Here is a 19,943-nt window from a genome sequence, read left to right as displayed (position 1 = left end):
TAATGCAGCACACATAGTATTATCTGAACCAATGCCTGATGCTCTCTTAATTAATATATATTGTACTGCTTATATCTGTTCCAGTTGTACAACTCGTGTTTCTGAAGCGTGTCTGATGTCGATTTCTTCTTTTCTTCTCAGTATGTATCATTTGGGATATTCCAGGGAGAGACGTGTCTGGGAAGCCAGCCTTTTCCAGTCACTCTCTGTGTTGCGATTACAGCACTGGGCTATTTGTGTTTCTCCTCATCCCTGTTTCTGTGTCTCTCACTCTCTCCAGCTGGTGTAAATGACTGCTGCTGCCTCCCAGAGAAAGATAACCTGCTCAGTCAGCTGGAGCCCCCTGCGGACAGCTGTCTCGCTTTTAGCTGATGGAAAACTGCTACTAACTGCTGAATGGAAGAGCGTGGAGCAGCAACCATACTAGGAGCAGTAGCCGCCGCCGCTGCAGCAGCAAGAGCGAGCAAGGACTCTATTGTTCCCTGGCGTTAAACAGTTTTTCCATTTCAACTGCCATGCACAATAGCAGGAGAGAGGTTTCCAGTCCCCTTCTCCCGGGGAAGAAATTCTGAAGAGGGGAATACTGTTTGAAGAAGGTTTCGTGGCCGTGCTGAGGGTTTTGGAGGTGGCAGCAGGCTGCTGGAGGCATGGGGTTGAGCAAGGGGAGCGCTGCTCTCTGCCGTGGTCCAGGGGTTTCCGCCGTGCCAGCCCGGTGCGTGGGAGTTCTTGTGCTGCTGCTGCTGCTGGGAATCTGGGACGCTCGTGCACAAAGTGAATTTCAAACTTCATCAGTGTATTTGTGGAAGACCGGTAAGTAAGGATGCTGCGGTAACACAACAGTAGGGTATTTATGGTTTTGTTGTAAGTAATAACCTTTTTGTGTGCTTTGTGTATGAGAAGAAAGTTAAATCTGAATTACTGATGTTTACTTGCAGGGTTATAGGAAAAAAAAATTTAGGTCATCTTCCAGGTATCCACCAGCCAAGCAAATATGGCAATTGACCCCCCCACATTTGTGACTCTGTGGTTCTGTTACTGGGATTTCTTATGTATTTTCTGTGTCTCCCGAGTTTTTTCATATATTTTTAGTAGCCCTGTGTTAAAAAGCAAAGGTCAGGGCATTAGTGCCTGTCCACAATGGGAAGAAATGTTTGTTACATAGTCAGCAACGTTAACAGTGCTCTAAAAATATTGACATTTCACAAAGAAAGATGTAATTCAGCATATCTAATCTTTGTGTTCCATGCTGACATGTAATATATTCAGTGTGGTAATGGATGGGGAGATGGGATTGTTAAATTTAGGTTTGTTGCACAGTATATAGGACACGTGAAAGCTAATGATGGATTAGGTGAAATAATCCAAGTGATGCCAGATCTCATAACTAAAGAGCCAAAGGCAAATAGGCTATGTGGATTCAGCATCACACTAGATAGATAATTTCTCCTACTTTGATACTAATGAGTTACGTGTCTGTTTTAAAGATTACATAGTCATAACAGTGGTCCAACCTTAACTTTGCATTAAAAATCAGTGGGGAATTTTCTTGTGTCTATTGATATATTACATTAATTCAGCACTTTAGCAGTGGTGAGTATGTGTATTTTAGTTGTCTAATATGGTTTTAGTCCCTTTTTAAGCAGTCAAAGTTTCCTTTAGGAAATTAAAAAATTTAAAACCATTGCATATTTCACACTGGCTTCAGCAGCTGGCTTTCTTCCCTGTACAGTGCCAGGAATAAAACAATCCAAAAAGTAGTAGTTTTCTTTAAAAACTGCTTTTCCATTAAAGGATAATATGGTAGTAAGAGAGAGTGCAAATTAATCACTTGTCTGAAAAACAACTTTAGGACAGTCTCTTTCCTGGATGGAGGGCCCCAGCCTTCTGCCACAGAAGCAGATCAATTTACAATTACAGTGATATCCTGAATTTTTTAAGAGGCTCCATCTATCCAGCAGCTCAGGGAGGAGATTAAAAGGAAATTCATTTAAACAAGAAGACAAGCTTTCCAGTAACACTGGAAAAGAGAAATCTGAAGAAGGGAAAATCCTTTGCAACTTTCACTTCTGACTGAATGATGGGTTGTGCTATGACAGTGACTGATTTTTCTTTTTCTTTTGAAGCACTGACAAATTCAAAACATGTTTTTCAGTTTCACTACAGGTTTGTAAATGTTCGTCACACACTTAAGATATAAAATACATGAACAGGTTTATGGAAAAGCACAGTGATAATGTAGCATTTTCATGAAACATTTTGCATTTACCCTAAGTTGCTAGGCATCAGTAAGCTCTCCAGCTTTTTATTATGTCTTCATTTAACAATTTGACAGATTGTATTTAAAAATGTTAAAATAGTAACATAGGTTGAGAATAATAACTAGCTAACTAATACTTGCAAACGTGGACTATCAGTTTGCTGTGCATTTAACTCTGTTTTCTTTGGACAGAGTACATGTGCTCTGAAGTCATGTCAGTTAAGCCAGCAAGAAGGAAACTGGGTTGTCTTTTGTTTTATCCTCCTTCTCTCCCTTCCTAGCAAAGACCACTCTTAAGAAACTTTTGTTTAGAACAGGTATCTAATTATATGTTGCCTGATGAAGAGCTAGTTCTTCATTTCAGCTTTTCTTCTGTTACCTCTCCCCTCTGTTTTGCCTAGGATAAGTATGTTCATGGTACAGTTTTTAATATAACACCAGTGATTTGATGGCAACATGCTGAAAAACAAGTCAGTATGGCTCTTTTCAAACAATGAATGGCAAAATGCAATGAGTAAGGTAATGCATCTGTGTTTGGCTTCTGATTGAATCATCACACTCTTTTTCTTAGCTTTTTACTGAGTTTTGCTGGTTTTCCTCTCCCCTTTGTGGGAGGCTCTGGGAAGTGAATTAGGGGAATCAGTGGTCAGTGATCTGAAAGGATATCTTGTATGGGGTGTATAAACTTCAGCTAAATTATCAGAGGGAATAATAAAACTGAAATGAACTCATCCAACTCAAATGTTATTTTGCTTTTTCTTCTGTGAAGGAAACAGGTCAAGGGAATGTATGGCTAAGACTATGTCTAGGAAATCAGCTTGATTATATGCCTTTTGGGACTGGTTATGTCCATTTTTTGAGGAACATACTATTTTTGTATTGAATTTAGTTGGGTGTCACCTTTTTAAAGTGCTGTTCATGACTTGCAAGTGTCTTTTTTATTTCTAAAGATTTTTGAGGTAATATGTCTTGTGTATGCTACCCCATGTCTTCTATATTGGTTTACAGCATTGTATTTTCTTAAGAATGCCCTTGGCAATAACCTGCAGGGGTTTCATTTGAGGCGTTCTTTGTCCTATAAAATAAGAATTGTGATATCTGGTACAGTTCATTTATAGTTTGTTTTGGTTTTTTTTTTTCCTTTTTTGGTGGGGGGGAGAGGAGTGTTGGTGTTTTGTTTTATAGCATTTAGGTTTTTTGTTGTTCTGTGACCATTCTTCTAATATAAATTCCAACCTATGGAAACCTCTTGGAGGTGGGGACTTTCCCTCTATATGTCTATTACCGTCCTCCTGTCTACTAGTGTAGGGTTTTGAGGTGTTTGTAATACTCAGATTAACCATTTTGGGGTTTAATTATCTTTGATTCAGCATGGACAATGTTGTGAACAATCTGCTTTCGGCAGGGAGGCAGCTAAATGTTCTCCAGAGGTCCTTTCTAATCTCCACCATCCTGTGATATGGACACCATCACTAAGTCATTTCTGCCTCTCCAACTGAAACTGCTTTGAAGTTTTGGCTTTTGTAACTTTGTTTTGATCTCTTGTGAGAATTTGCTCTTGCATATTTATGCTGCTATTGCATGGTGTTTAATGGTCTTTCAGTGTTTGGAATGGCATTTAGGTGAACAGTTTATCATAGTTACTGGTTACTAGGTTTCTCGCCAAACACTCCCATTCCATACTGACTTGGTGTGTGCATTTTTTTCAGATACAAATACACAGCTGGTTTGTTTTGTGTGGTCACTGAGAAGGCCATCTGGTTTCTTTAACATAAACTAAAGCAAAGTCTCCATCTGTGCAGAATACTACGCTCTTCACAGCAGAGTGATGGAACAGCTAGATTCCCAGAGTTGAGTCATGGTGTCTGAGGTAGAAAACAGCAGTTTTTAGCAACTCATAGAGCAGCAGTTGTGGTCTTAAGGGGTGACGATTCCACTGGTGTGAGGTGGGCACATACTGCTGAGCACTGGGCTTTTGAACTTGAAAGAATCTTTGAATTATCTGTTTTGTTCATCACTAATTGCCCTTCCCTGAGTCCACTGATTCTATTTGCAATGAATAATTGTGTGGTTCAGGTTCTACACTGAACAGTGAGTACATGAAATGTTTTGTATTTCATTCATATTCTACCTTAAGTATCTTGCAATCTTACTGATTTTTTTCTATATATGTGCAAAAAAATGTAAAATCTGTATGCCACAATTGAGTAAAAACCTGATTGTGTTAACTTTTTAAAATGTAATTGTCCAATTTCTTTTATTTTTGAAGTGAAATTTTCATATTCAAGAACACTTCATAATCTTGTCTATACTGCCCACCACAGGCTTTTTCATGTATCTGTAAGTTTTACAGTGAGCAATGTGAGGAAGGCTGATTCTTAAACAGAGACTGCCATACAGTTACCAATCATCCAAAATGAGAAGATGCATATTTTTCTTAGTCATTTAATGATGCAGGCCATATAGATACCATTTCTGTACACAACTGACTTCTGTGTAAGCATGTATTGTCACATCAGAATTCTCCTTCTTTCTATCCTGCACTTCATTTGTTTTCTGTTAAATCAACCAACACAATGGTCTGTGATGTGCTCTCAGCATTGGGTGTAATGTCTGCCTACTGTTACTAATACAATTTCTGAAAAGCTGCACAAAATCAGGTTAGATATAAAGAAGTTCTCACTGTGTTGAGGCACTGAAACAGGTTGCCCAAAGAAGTGGTAAATGCTCCATCCCTGGCAGTACTCAAGATCAGGCTGGACAGAGCCCTGGGCAACATGGTGTAGTGTGTGGTGCCCCTGCCTGTGGTGGAGGGACTGGAGCTAGGTGATCCTAAGGTCCTTCTCGACTATAACCTTTCTATGATTCAGTAATCAGCAAGGTTCGATCAGACTGTAAAATTGCTTCTTCTGACAGTTTGAAGTAATGCACTTTACACTCTCGAAGTGGAAGATGTAGCATTGTTTTGATGTCTCTAGAACAACAAAAGTCCTAAAGAAAAATCTGGGAGGCAGTGCCTTTACCATCATTATCTCTTTTAAAGACTATTGATCACATTTCAGATAGTATAGATCAGTATAGCTCTGCTGAATTATTAGAGGTATCTGCAGTTGTGTGATACCAAGATAGCACAGTTAGATGTTTTCCCCTTGTTTTTTAAAAAAGGTAGAACTTGCAATAGATTTTCTGTAGGTAACAGTGCCTTTTTAAAATTAAGGCAAAAAGGTCTTTGTTTCCTGAAGAGAATAGCTATCTATGTTTTTATACGTATGTTGTGTCTCAATAGGTGAGAACTTGTCCTTAGATAATAACTTGTTCAACATTTGAGGCAGTGGAGAGTCAGAGGAAAAGTGACAATATGGGTATGCAGAAGATCATAAGTCTTCCTAGAGTAGTGGAGGCCAAGAGCGAAACCAGTGTGCCAAGTGGACAAGAGGGCTTTTGCAAGCTCTGCAGCCCAAGAGCTCTCCTTAACCTCTTTTTGAACTTCTTCAGGCAGCAGCATCTCTGTGTGATTTTACCTTTTTCATTGTCTTGGGAAGAAGATTGCACAAGGGCCTCCTACTTCCCCTGAAGAGCCTCTGAACAAATGTTTTTGCTGTTTCAAAGTGCTAGTGTAGGATCTTGTAACAAAATCATGCTTCTTCAATGCTTGATATGAACTTGTGTCTCAACCTCACCTGATTTTTTAGCCTCTTGGTTTCCCATTTACCTGTGGAGTAGAACAAACACAACCTCTGTATCATCGCATTCTTGTTGGATTTTAGAATTTTTACACATTCCAAGGCCCAAATCTATTTTTAAAAGAGTTTGGTGTCACAGGTGGAATTGGAGAGGTTTTCCCACACTTCATCTGAAATTCCTTTTCTAACACCTTTGGTAGCTAACAAACATAAAATCACTGAATAAAATGTCCTTATTTTCCCTATGTATGTCTCCAAGACTGTCCTTATTTTCACAGGACTGAGTGTTCCTATCACATTTTAATGCCTTAGGAAGGCAGAAGTCCTTCCTAGGACCATCAGTCCTGAAGGCATTTCAAATGTGTCTAAATTTGCACTGACAGGAATGATCACAAGGGAAGAGGCAATGAGAAATTACCTAACCATCTCTCTGCTTAAAGCACTTACCTTTCAGGGGTTATGTCAGCTTGTTTGTTGAAGCTGTTTCATCATACAGCAGAAAATACCCCATTTGTTTCAGGTTTTTTTGTGAGTTTTTGTGGGGTTTTTTTGTGTTTTGTTGGGTTTTTTGTTTGTTTGTTCTTGTTTTCCAAAACCAGAGTAAAGAATTTTTTTCAGTAATCACCACTTGAGACTGGAGACATAAGCTTGAATCAATAAATAGAAAACTCCCAATTTTAAAGCGATTATGAGGAAATGATCTGAAGAGGCAGATTAGATGTGGAGACCTAGGGAAAATGCTAAATGAGATGTTTGAACTTGAGGCCTAACTCTCAGGAAAGGAATTCACATGTGATGGTACAAGAGAGCAATGAGGACCTCTTCAAGCAAAAATAGAGCAGTAGTTACGGCGTGATGAGCTGGTACCTACACATCTTTGAGGAGGTAGACAGAGAGGTCAAGATCTTTAAACTGTCAATGTGAAAGGTGTTTTTCAGGATTCACCTTTTTGATTCTCAGGTCTTCAGCTACAGAATAAGATATTACTAAATATTACTAAAAGCTGCATTTCATTAGCTTTTCAAAGAATAAAAATTAGTGAAGCAAAATGTGCGAAGGATGCTTTACTGTTACCTCATTGATTTAAAATAGAAATGATCCTTCAGGACTGAACGTGGTTAAGTGTTGGTTGCATATGCCCTGCATGCATTCATAGTAATTAGAGTTAGAATTTATCACTTCTATCGCATTCTGTAATGTGCATCTAAGCAACCACACTGTTTACTGTCTGTCTCAGTTAAATCTGACGTTTGTGTAGTCAAATGGGTCTTGTCAATCTGTGACTTGAGTAGGGAAATATTAATTTTCATTAAGCATGTTCATCACTCTTGCTCTTTGCCCTCATTTATCAAATATCTTTTCAGGTTTTTCTCATTCAACAGAAATTGTGTGAGGCTTGTATTAAGTCTTCGATCAATGCAAAATGTTTTTAGTGCACCCTGGCAATAAAACATTTGGCAGAGATGCAGAAAATAGTTGCTTTAAGGAAATTATTTATAATTTTTTTTAGTAATCTGTCCTTATTTAACAAAATCAGAGCAAATATTTAAATGTTTGAAGAAAAAATTGTGCTGCTGAAATTCTTTTTCTTATGTGGTTAGTTTGCCGTAGCTGAAATAAGAAAATAGAAAAAAATGTGGCTGGTATTATAAGCCTCTAGTTCAGATAAACAAGTAACATGCTCTGGGTTAATGGTTGACTACACTTGTAGGATAGCATTTTGAAGCTGTCAGAAAAGTGGAAAATGGTAGTTGATCATCATGTACTGACAGTTGAGAATGTCTGGATTGTTTTTAGCAAGTGCCCTGAAGTGCATATGCTAACTGAATCAACTGAATCCCTGACCTTACAGGGGTACTGGGATAAGAGAATATCTCAAAAACTATGGGTTGTTTTGTTCTGTAGGCTGGCTGCCCCAGTGTTGGATTAATTCAATTTATTAGTCTCTTATAGACAGGTTTGACTTTACAGTTCTCAACTCTACTTGGTGTTGATGTCTGCTTTTATTATGTTCACTGTCCTGGGTTCAGCAGTAGCAGTCACTTTTCTCTTTCTTAGTACCTGATGCAGTGCTGTGTTTTTGACTCTCAGACTGAGAACAGCACTGATAACAGTGCTGTTTTTAATTGCTGCTCAGTAATGTTTACTCTGACCAAGGACTTTGAGTCTCATGCTCTGCCAGGGAAGAGGGGAAGCCGGGAGGAAGCAGAGACAGGACACCTGACCCAAACTAGCCAAAGAGGTATTCCATACCACAGGATGTCATGCCCACTATATAACCTGGGGACAGTTACCCAAAAGGGCTAGATCACTGCTCGGGTTGGGCTGGGTATCGGTCGGCAGGTGGTGAGCGGTTGTATTCTCTTCCCTTGTTATTTCCCTTATCATTATTATTATTGGTGGCAGCAGTAGTGGTTTGTGTTATACCTTAGTTACTGGACTGTTCTTATCTCAGCCCATGGGAGTTACATTCTTTTGATACTCCTCCTCATCCCTCTGGGAGCGGGTGAAGGAAAGGAGGAGTGAGTGAGTGGCTGCGTGGTTCTGATTTACTGGCTGGGCTTAAACCACAACATTCATCCGCTCAGTTGTTCAGATCTCAGAAGTTTGTATTTTAGTTATGTAGCTCCATATTTAACAGGAAGCCCCATTCACATAATATATAGGCTAGTATTCTCAAAGACAATTAATAATCTATATTTTGAGGTAAAATTTACACATTAAACTATGTATTGTGCCTGAGAAAGTAATTTTTGAGGGTTAGGGTGACACATGTATTTGTTCTGTTTATTGAAGGTTCTTCCCTGTATTCACCACTTTCTTCATTAAATATGTGTTGGGGGTTTTTTTAGGTTTTTTGTTTGTTTTGTTTTGATTTTTTTGTTGTTGTTTTGTTGTTTGTTTTTTCTTGTCCTCTTCTGTGGTTTGTTTTCTGTCCACAAACAAGTTTTCTTCATGCACTGGGGCTGGGAGACCCTTTTCTGGATGTATGTCCAGACAAAATCTTCATTTCTCTTTCTTAGACTAGTGAAGCTGAAAAAAAAAAACCAAAACGTGTTTTTTTCCTTAGGTGGGTAAAGATACATTTAAATTCAGACTGATGGAGGTTGAACATCCAGTTGTTTTGTGTGGAGCCTCAGCAGAGGCAATGGGCTGGCAGAGCCTACAGTTGGAGACAGCAGTAGTATTGACTTCTATTTATGGATTTCTTATTTCTTTTTATGTCTATTTCTGTCTACTGAGGCAGAAAAAAATATATAGAGTTACTAAAATAATGGAAGAACTGGAAGATAAGCATATCTAGAAACCCTAAAAATTCACATTTTTGGTAAAAGTTTTCATAAATGATCACAATTAAAATAATTACTGTATTGGATATTAAATCTCAAACAGAAGTCAGTGTAAGCAGTTTTGCTACCACTAGTACAAATTAATCTTCCCTAGATCTCCCTTATTTAATACTTCTTACATATGAATGCTGTATAGTGCTAAACATATCAGTGTCTGGGATTTCACACAAAATCCAACAGACGTATATTGTAGAAATCAGCATGTTCTCAGCATTAATTAGCACTGTGCATTTTAGTGCAGCTGACATTTCTGGAAGTTGTCAGTAGCCCACAATAGCTGTTTTTTGTTGTGGTTTTTTTTGTTGTTGTTGTTTGTTTGTTTTTAATTAACTTTATTCTGTGAGCATTCCCAGGTTATTTTGGTGGGTTTATGTGTGGGGGATAGACAAGGAAAATCTGGTGTATTTGTGTGGATTCAGGAAAGGAGTGGCATTGGATACAGCACTTCTTAAGTGGCCCAATTGGAGGTTTCTTGTGTGATCCCTGGTGATCAGTGTTGCTGGGAACGCAGTAAGCTATCCAATGTCCAGATACCACATAGAATTTTGCATATGTATTTTGAGACAGGGAGAGAGATAGTAACAGTTTTGTGTAGACTGTTTATATTGCCTAAAGTGAGTTTGAGGATATTAATTGGAAATTGTTTCTGATGTAATGGGAGATACTTAAACATTTTAAAGATTGATGATATCTGCTAATCCAATGAGAAATTTCTTAATGAGATACGTTATTACTTTCCACCTTCTGTATTATGCAAAATGAAATGCTTATATTAGCAAACAGTAAAATCGCTCCCCTTATGTGTGCTGGGGAATAGCTATTTTACCACTAAGCCATTAGAGAAATAGAGACTACAACAGAGAGAGATTGTTTTATAATGACTTTTGGTTGTACAGTGCCTAGCACAATTGAATTCTCTTTACTTGCTGTTGTTCCTCTGTACTAGAGCTTTATACAAAATGACATAATTAAGAAGTGTTAAAGATGTTGTTTACAAAGATACATAAATAATTAATGTTCTAAAAGAGCATTCAAATAATTCCAAATGCCAAAAAATAGTTCAAATAGCTTGTATCAAGGTGCTATACTAGTTGATAATACATGAGAAAATTATTTTCATAGGAAAACAGTATTATGAAAAAACTTGGAAGCAGGATAGTCTGTGTAATAGTTACAAAATGCATTGTTGAGAGAAACTTTCTTCAATAGTAAGATGGTTTTAAATGTTACTTTCCACGTTTACAGATTTGGCAGTCATCCCTTCTTCTATTTCCATGTAGCAAAATTCTTGTTTTGAATTTTGATATGAATGTGCTTGATTATTCTGAAAGATCACTTGTGTTGTGTAAAGTTTCGCTTGCTTTGCAGTTTTCTGCTGATGGGTTGAATCAAGTGTACATTGTCATGAATTTTGTCCCGTTTCACTCTGCTTTACTTGATTTTCTTGTTATTTTTTTGTCAAAATAATGCCCGAATTGGGGAAAGAGGTGGAAGAAGAGTGTAAAAGCCATTACAGTAACATGGCTGATGTAGTTACATCTCGCAACAGGGAACATCAAGCTTTTTTTTTTATATGCCATTATAAACTAGTAAAGAGGCTGGATGTCTCAGTGTCAGCTCTACAAGCAACATACAATTCTCAAGAAACTAACGCTTTGACACACTTATAATACCATATGGAAGTAATACTGGATGTCTTAGAAGAGATTAGGACATTTTAGAAACAGGAAGAAGTTAACATGAGTGGAGAGTACAAATATGAAAAGCATGGGGCAGGCAAACAGCAGCTATTTTCTGTCAAATACAAGTGTGTAAAATTGATTTTTAACTAACATGAGTTTTCTAATGAAACTGTCTGAAGGCTGGTTTTATATGACATTTCCAACCATACCTATACCTATTTCTGTATCCTTGCATGTGTAATATATAGCTAATGGTCTGAAAACGTTACTGAACAAAGCTATATGGATCTAATGCCATTACCTTGTAAAATATATGTAACTGAAGATTAAAGCTGTACTACAATTTTAGTCTGATACTGAAGACCTAGGTAATTTGTGCACACAACTAATAACAGAAGTTTATCTTTTTTATATACCTCTAACTTGTTTTAAGAAATTCCGATTTCACTGCTGCTGCTTAGTTTGCTGTTTTAAAGAGGCATACTGAAGCCTGTCATTGAAATAACTCTTTTTTTAACTCTAGGTTAAATTCACAGTCAGTGTTGTTTTCTAGACAGCAGCATTGGAAAGACCAATGCATTCCTGTAATATATGCTTGGTACCATGCAGAATATAATGAAAGGAAGAGGAGCAATGGTGATAAAGCAACCGAGCACACAAGGAAGACTTATGGTCTTTAACTTGACATGGATGAATGACTTGTAGCTCTCTGTATTTCAAATGGATATATGAATGTCAACAGTGTAGGAATAGTTTGTGCACCTGAACCATAAAGCTAGGAAATTCAAGTTATTTTCTAGACTATACTTCCATGTTGTTATAGGAAGCTGCAGGAGAAGTCTGTAGTCTGTGCCTCACAAAAGTGAGTTCTCTGAAACTCTGCAAAGTGCATACTATGTCAGGTTTGTATAGGTGATTCACAAATTTACTAGTGATAAATATTCGATTTCCCCCTCTGTGTTTAATATACTTTAGGAGGTTTGTGGCATAAATCAAAATGAGTATATATTATGATTGTAATAGAGTCTTGACTCTTTTGTCATAGAACAGGTTTAAGCTATTTTACCAGATGTATTACCAACTGCATATGATGAAAGTAACTCTACATTTATGATTTTGTGTAATTTTATGAAGTGTGTAAGAGAGCTTGTTTTTGTGATACCATAATTTTTGCCTTACCTTAGCTCTGCAAGAAGTTGCTTTTATTGTCCTGGAGACATTGTGTAGTAGATACCTTCCCTTAACAACCCCTGAATTTGCAAGATTACATGCTTCATAGTTTCTCCTGAACAGTGTACTGCTTAGTTTCTGTCATACCACAGAAGCCTTTAAGGTTCAGGTTCCAAAGCCAAAGCTAAAGTTACATAATAAAGATTTTACCTTTTGGCTGCAGAAGTAGGTTTTCCAAAGTATGTTTTTCTGAAGCCGCACATGTAAAGGGGCATTGCTGATCAGAAATGAAGTAACAGTTAGGTGAACTAAAAATCAGTGCCATGAAAACAAAAAAGAGCCTTTCAAAAAGGCAAAATCTGGTGCTTAAATGATGTCAGCACTCTCATTTAAGGAATAGAAGTGTGTTCATATAATAAGAAGTCTTTCATGTTGTTAGACTAGAAACAGATGAAATACTGAACCTGTGTCTCAGTAAATTATGTATTGTTACTGTTCGTATGTAGATGCTAGTTTGAGTGCAAGCCATTGTAAGAAAGGTGATAGATAATTTGCTTCTAAAGCAGTTTGTTTCTTTTACAAAGGTTGTATATACATCTTCTGAACTAATAACCTTGCTGGTGTTCATCTAATTTGCTGCAGTTTCTTATAAAGGAGGAGTGCATTTGAAATAGTAGTGTTGCTTTTGGTTTTGAATTTTTAAAGTAAAGATGAAGAAGGCTCCCTAAAGATAGAAACTCATTAAGAAAGCCAAGGGCTTTTTGGAGAATACATTCTGTTCAGGGTGGTTTTTTGTTCCCCACTTTGTATGTCTCAGAGCACACTGCAGCTTTTAATGAAAAAATAATGTAGTTCATTAATCTGGAAAAACTTCTGAAACTAGCTACATTCTCACAGTATTCTGGGAATTAGTTTGAACATAATTGGTTGGATGTCAATATTAAAAAGCATTCTAATGAAAAAGGAAATGCTTGAACTATGATAGTTTGCTGCTTCTGATGAAAAAATTAATGAGGCTGAATAATTACCCCTTTTCTCTTCTTTTTTCCCAATCTGCCATGTCTTTCCTAAGCTCTGCTTTACATTTATTGTAAATATTTTAAGCAGCAGGATTTCTATTAGTGTAATTGAAAGACTACACTATTGTCTGTGTGTCACACTATTGTATAGTTTGCCTTTTTTTCTGTAATCTTTTTTCCCCTCATGACTAGATTACTCAAGAAGAGTACTTGTCAGTTGTGGTGCCCCTCAGCTATCACTTAGCTGAGCTGCAGTTAGTGAACTCTAATCTTTCTTGATAAATCAACCTATTAGTGTTGCGACAAGCAGCACAGTGGCTGTCATTTGCATAACAGTTACTCTAGTTGGTTTAATGTGACTTTAATCTTCTAACTTCAGGTTGAGAATTACTTCTTTCTGGGATGTGATCATTGCCCAAATACATGTGCTTTCCAGTTACTGAGTTAACTGTTAATAATTCATATAATAAAGGTAGGAAGCACATGGAAGTTGGGATTTTTCATGGGAAAAAAGCCTCAAACAAACTGAACAATGTACACACAAACAGATAAACCACAAACCCACAGATTCAGTAGAGGGCCTTATATTCTGATAACTATGTTGCCTCAGAGTGAGATAGTATCAGTTTGGTATGATGCACAGTTTTCTTAAATGTTTTAAATTCAAAGTGCATTACAGATAGATGAGAAATTAAATATTCAGACAAGTTCTTTAAAACACAGTAAGGTTTTTGCATATACAGAGGTTTTAATGAGTTTTCAAATCTATCTATGGGTCCTTCTTTCTTTCATTTTGCTTTATTTGGTAAAGAAAGTTTAGGTCCCCATCCAAGTTTCTCATATAGCCCTTCATATCCTAGCCCTTTTCCATCTCTGTGGGCTAATGGATGTTGTATGAGATGTTTGTCCCCATGACCTGGGTCTGTATTAGCTGTCTGTTGAATAACTACTCAGTATTCTGGTGAAGAAACATGTGCTGTGACTGCCATAGGCAGTAAGAAATAGTGCAGCAAGAAGCAGTGGTTCACCTTTTTGTGATGTTGTATTAATGCCCTTCCAAAGAAAAGAAAACAGGCATGGAGACAGTGTTACATATTTTGTATTGTCAACACCTAAGAATGTTTATCAAAGATGAATTAAGATTACAAGGCAAAGTTTTTTCTTTTGCTAATGATATTCTAATCTGTAAATTACGAACCCTGAATATCAGTCACTCCATGATGGTAATACAAAACTTGATTTTAATATTCAGCTGCACTCCATAGAGATATTTGGTGTTTCAGAAGTCATTTAGTGCTGTTTCTTTAGAGCCTGAAGCCTCAGTGATGATGTGCAATGCTAGATTAGGAAATTGATAAAGCCATCAGTGGTTTGCTGTGCTCTACTTCCCAGGTTACAAGCCACTCTTTCACATATAGTGCTCATGATATCATCAGATATGTGATATCAAGAGATCACACCTTTTTCCTCACTTCAGAAGAATGTGAGAAACTTTTATTGTAAATTTCATAAGCAAAATACGACACACATCCACACAATTGCTTAACAGGAATTTTTGTCTTTTTCCTAATTCCATTTCATTTAATAATTATGTGTTTTCCCATTTTACCATGGTCAAGAGAGAGGCAAATCTGAATCTTTCTATCAGGACATTTAGTGCAAATGTATACTCTCACTACGCAGATTGCAGTAACAGTGTATTTCTGTGGGATTTTCTCCACTGTGAATATAAAATTTCTGGGTTCAGCTTTATGTGCATTCAGCTCCTATAACTTCAATGTCATGAATCAAAGTTACATTTCAACAGGTGCTTAACATCAGTTATGGAACATAAGAATAATGAGGTAGAAAAACCAGCAGTATTTTTCCTCAACATATTTTTAGATGTTTACAGAGAAGATATTAAACTAGTATTTTTTATTTGAACTAGAAAATGAAGGCTTGAGATTAAAAATATAGAAATGTAACTTCATGTTTATTGGATAAAAAGGGTGAAATACTCTCCCTGAGACATTCCTGGATGAGTTTATTGCTATTTAAATTTATATTTTATGCTAAAATTTAATCTTTGATGTGTTTTGATCTTATTTCTTTTTCAGGAGATTCTTAGATATTAGGTAGATTAGCCTTTATGCTTTAGTTAAGGAATAACACCTAATCTCTTGAATTAAAAGAAATAGGAAGCAGAAGATGAAGTTGAGCTGGGTGGTGTTTCATTTCCTCTTGTTTCGGAAGAAGTTTTAGAAAAGGCTACGTCTGTATCCTTCAGAAATAGGGTGCCTGTTAGAATTGATTCTGATCATAACGCCAGTGTAATTTTAACAAGCAGACACGGTAATACCAACACATGAGTTTCTGATTAATATAAGTAATTTTGGAACCCTTTAATTTTTTGGTTGTAATGAAGGATGCATTCTTTGAGATACAGGGAAATTTTAATGTGGCTTTTTGTTATTTCCTATAATTACTATACATTTGTATTTGATGGTTCAGGATCTTGTTTAGTAGTTGGGTTTATGTGCACAATCCATTTCTGTCTCCGTTTTGCATTCAGCTAAGACCATTAATTTCTGTCAAATTGAAGTAGTGAAAATGCTGCTTACTTGTGTGGTTATTGCCCCTTCTAAGGTCCTTTGGTTATGTGGGAAAAAGAATTCAAATTTCAGTGCAATACAGGCAAAAATAAATTTTCTCTTTGTGATAGCAAAGGAATCTCTGAGAGTTAAACTTTTCAAGTATAACTCCTGTCATTTTGAAATCTGGTATATAAGTGCCCTTGGCTTCGCTGTTGACAATGATTTTTTGTTTAAACAAACTTTTAATTTCTATTCCATTTTCAAAGCAGAGAATGTCAAGTGTGTTCAAAAATAACTGGTCTCAAGAATTTTCAAACTCAGAATATATTGTTTTAAATGTGCTGAATGGAAAAGCTTTCAAACTGACATTTGCTTCATAGTAGCTACTTGTGAGAGAGGCAATTCAGTATGGTACCAAGCTTTTGCTTTTATCTGCCTTGATAGAAGTATATCAATCATCAGTGCTAGTCAAGGTACAGAAATTGATCCTAACAGTATAAAAGCAGTGCCCATTGTAATTTTAAAGGTCATGCATGTGCAATGCTTTTTGATGAATTAGTAATTAAGTGATCTTTTTTTGATAACTTTGCTCAGTCTTTATTTTTGTGAAGTTTTAAGATGTTTTAACTTTTCCAATATAGTATTCTTATGTAGCTTTTCAGTACAATGTGGGAATTCTACTGCAGGGATAGAGGGTTGATCAGAATATAAAATGAATGTATGCCATTCTTTTGTCTCTAAGACTGCCTGCAGTTTCAGTGCCATCCATCTACTGACAGTAGCTAAGAAGACATTTTTATACTTTGTTTGCAAGCAAGAAGTTGAGTAAGGCATTTTGAAATGCAGTTATTTCTTCTTGGGCCAGTGCAATCAAGAGTTTCTTAGTTTGCAAATTATTAGAGTCTATTTTGTTGCTACTGATGTCGTTGTAAGAACGTGTTTCACCGGCATTACTGGGTGCTTCTGTGCCTTAGAATATTTTTAAACACTTTGTGGTCATTAAGTATAAGTAGCCTCATAGAAATACCTATGTTGTTATACTGATGCTATAGAATTACTTTAACTTTCATTATTGAAAGATTATTTTCTTTCTGTTTCTCACTGTCAGGATTTCTGACAGCCTGACAGATTATTGTAATTTAGCAGATGGCCTTAGGCTTGATCTTTAATCGCTGAACTCAAACTGAAGGGTTCATTCTTATCTATGGACTAATAGTGGGACAGATGGATTCACCCTGGTCAGTGAAGTTGCTATATAAGCACTTTCAGGAGTAGTAGATGTTGCTGTGAAATACAGCTAGCACCACTGTCATTTTGGATTGTTGTACTTCAGTTTTAATGTAATTTAAGCCACTCATTTTTTAAATAAAAACCAACCATTTTTATTCCACTTGTTACAAAAGTCCTTTACAATTTTAAAGGGAAGCTCAACTAATTTCAAGTTAACCTCTAATGTAAGAGAAGGTGAACACCTGAAAACAAATAAGGAAACAGAAATGTAGGTAACCGATTTCGACTTAGTTACCTATTGTGTAGCATTTTTATTGCGCGTAGATAACTTTTTTATGAGCATTTATAGACTGTTTAAAAATGCATTCTTGAAAGTTGACTGTCACAAAATTATTTTAAAAAATAAATAATTTCTACATGTTAAGCTCTTAAGTGCAAAAGAGATTTGTTTAGCTTTTCATCTTTTTTTTGAGAAGCATATGTTACAGCTGTCAATAAAATGGTTGTTTATAAGTGAAACCCACAGTGCTATTAATACTGCTTTATTGGCATGTTGTTTTCATACAATATGTTCTCTCCATGTCAGAGTACTCTGACATTAATTCAGTGGATTTTGTGACAGGTTGTTATAACTGCATTTCAGAATATAGAGATAAAATCATGATCTCTATAAATATATATATCTGTCAACCAGAGCTATCTGCTTCTTTTAAACTCAGAGTAACCTTTCTTCCTACCAGTTTTTTAGAAGTTCACATTTTGTGCTTTGTTAGAAACAAAATTTATAGGAAACAAGAGAAAAACTTTACATTTTACTGATCAAACCTGTATTTTTCCAAATGTTTCTTTTTTAATACTGTGATACTTCCAAGTATGAGCCTTAATTTCATCAGCATAGATTTTGAGTGTAAATCAGCAGGGGAAAAAAAAAGTCCCTTATATTGTCACCTTTTGCATATCCTAAAGTAATCTATCTTACTTCAAAGTTTCTGCTGCTGTTTGTTTCCCAGAGGAGAATGATGACTGGCTATCCCTGCTTAAAAGCATAACTTTAAATGATACTCTTGACCCACTCCTGGCGTCTAGAAATCATACTGTTATATACAATGAAACATAAAAAGTAATTAAGTGATTCTAAAAATAATCTTAAATGTGAAATGCAGCATTGACATGAGCCTTTATTTCTGTTATTTTGGGCAATCTTTCCTAAACAAGGATTTATTAATGGTAAATAATCTTGCCTCGCTTAAACCTGACTATCAAATGGTAGTTAGACCTTAATATCAGAGGTGAGAGGTCATGCTAGCAATAAACCTGACTACTTTAGAGCAAAGTAGACTAATTATTGGTGATAAAGTGGACTAATTATTAGTAATGGTTGGATTTTAACTCATTTTTTCTTCTCCCTAAGTATGGTGTTTTGGATATTCAGTGTTTTGAACTGCATTAGAAAAATACGCCATATGGTGTTGCTTGTCTTTCCTGATTGGATGTAACACCAGCTGTTACTTTGCAGATTCCTGAGTAGACAGCATAGATTTCATCTGTAAGTGCTGGGGCATTCACTTTCACTTGCATTTTCAGCATGGATTGTCTGAAAATTAGATGATGATTTATCTGAAAATATGAAAGGGATCTGAGTATGGATAATGCTTAATAGCAAATGCAGTTTCAGTTAGCAGTTTAAAACTGTATACAAGATAAAAGCACAGCATAGTGTGGCTTTATTTGTAAAGCAGAGACTTATTTTGCAAAGTTGCACATGTAGAAGTAATCAATGGTATTTCTTAAAAAAATATGAGTAACTGTCTATGGAGTCAGTTTTTATCTAATTCCAGTGTAATATAAATTACTACATTGAATAAACATTTCATGCTTGAACTCTTCTCCTTTATGGGTATTTTTAGAGTTACTGAACTGGTTTTATTTCATTAAAATAGTGAATTAATGTTTTTTCAATCATATAAACACTTGGTTATGACAAAAGTTAAAAGGTTTTTCTTAACATGTATGAGTTTGAAAGTAACTGGATTAAAACTAACCATGAAATATTTTTCTGTATCAGAGGTCAGATAGTATTTGTATTTATTTATTTATTTAAAATTTCCAGTAAATATTTCTTCTCTTGCATCTTGGTTATTGTGAAAACAGAGTCAGCAGGACTGACTAGTGATTTTGGAGTGCTGGGAAGAGAGTGTTCCCAGGGTGACCACAAGAGCACCCAGAATCATGTGATGCAAAAGTTTGAGTCCAGGGTTAAAGGAGTGTTTGTACTCTCAAGTTCTAGCATATAAGACAGTGTTTATAGTACTGTAGAAAAGACTATATTCTATATCATCAGCTTATTAGTTTCCCTCTATTCTCCCAAACTGCTGGATGAAAACTCTTCTTCCCTTCAGGTGTTTATACAGTGGCCTTTGCTGTAACTGCCTTACGGAGACGTGCAAGTTCCTCAACTGCTCTGCATCCACTGTAGGATGGGTGAATATTTTCTCACATTCATACTAATTCTAGTTGGATGGGTTATTGATGAACTTACAGTTCAGATCTGATGACAGTTTAATACAGTCCATGATAACTGAACTGTGTGACCTTTGCTGCAATTGATGTTGGCCTTTCTCCCTGGTAAGTGTCCACCTAATTTAGCTAACTCATAGGAAGTACCGTGATTGCTGAATAAACTGTCTTGGACAAAGATATCTACCATGCATCTTGAAAAGGTTGAGTGGGCACTAGTAATCAGAAAAGGTCAAAGAGCCTAGTTTAATGTTGTTTAAATTTAGTGCTGTTTTTCAAAATTAAATGTACATGATGTAACCGAGCATCCAACTCCAGTATTGCTTAGTCTGGTGAAGGCAAACCAGTGGTATAGAAGGCTGTTTTAAGAGTGTCATCCAGACTGTAAGTCTGTAAGTGATAGACAGAACAAAAGAAAAGTTGTATGTTTTCCTTTGATTTTTATGGTTGTGTGATTAT

At 36.2% G+C, this 19,943-nt stretch overlaps 1 protein-coding gene across 1 annotated transcript in view; it reads left to right on the top strand.

Moving 5' to 3' along the window:
* Window positions 1–632: 632 nt before the first annotated feature.
* The window catches only part of THSD7A (thrombospondin type 1 domain containing 7A), a 191,866-nt gene continuing 172,555 nt past the window's right edge, over window positions 633–19,943 (top strand). The window contains exon 1 of the mRNA XM_005153055.3: window positions 633–810. Coding sequence (XP_005153112.2) covers window positions 648–810 — 163 coding nt within the window. The 5' untranslated portion in view covers window positions 633–647. The remainder of the gene's footprint in view (window positions 811–19,943) is intronic.

The sequence above is a fragment of the Melopsittacus undulatus genome, chromosome 1 (assembly GCF_012275295.1).
Source record: "Melopsittacus undulatus isolate bMelUnd1 chromosome 1, bMelUnd1.mat.Z, whole genome shotgun sequence".
Lineage (NCBI taxonomy): Eukaryota > Metazoa > Chordata > Aves > Psittaciformes > Psittaculidae > Melopsittacus > Melopsittacus undulatus.
This window is presented reverse-complemented; position numbering and strand designations above follow the sequence as displayed.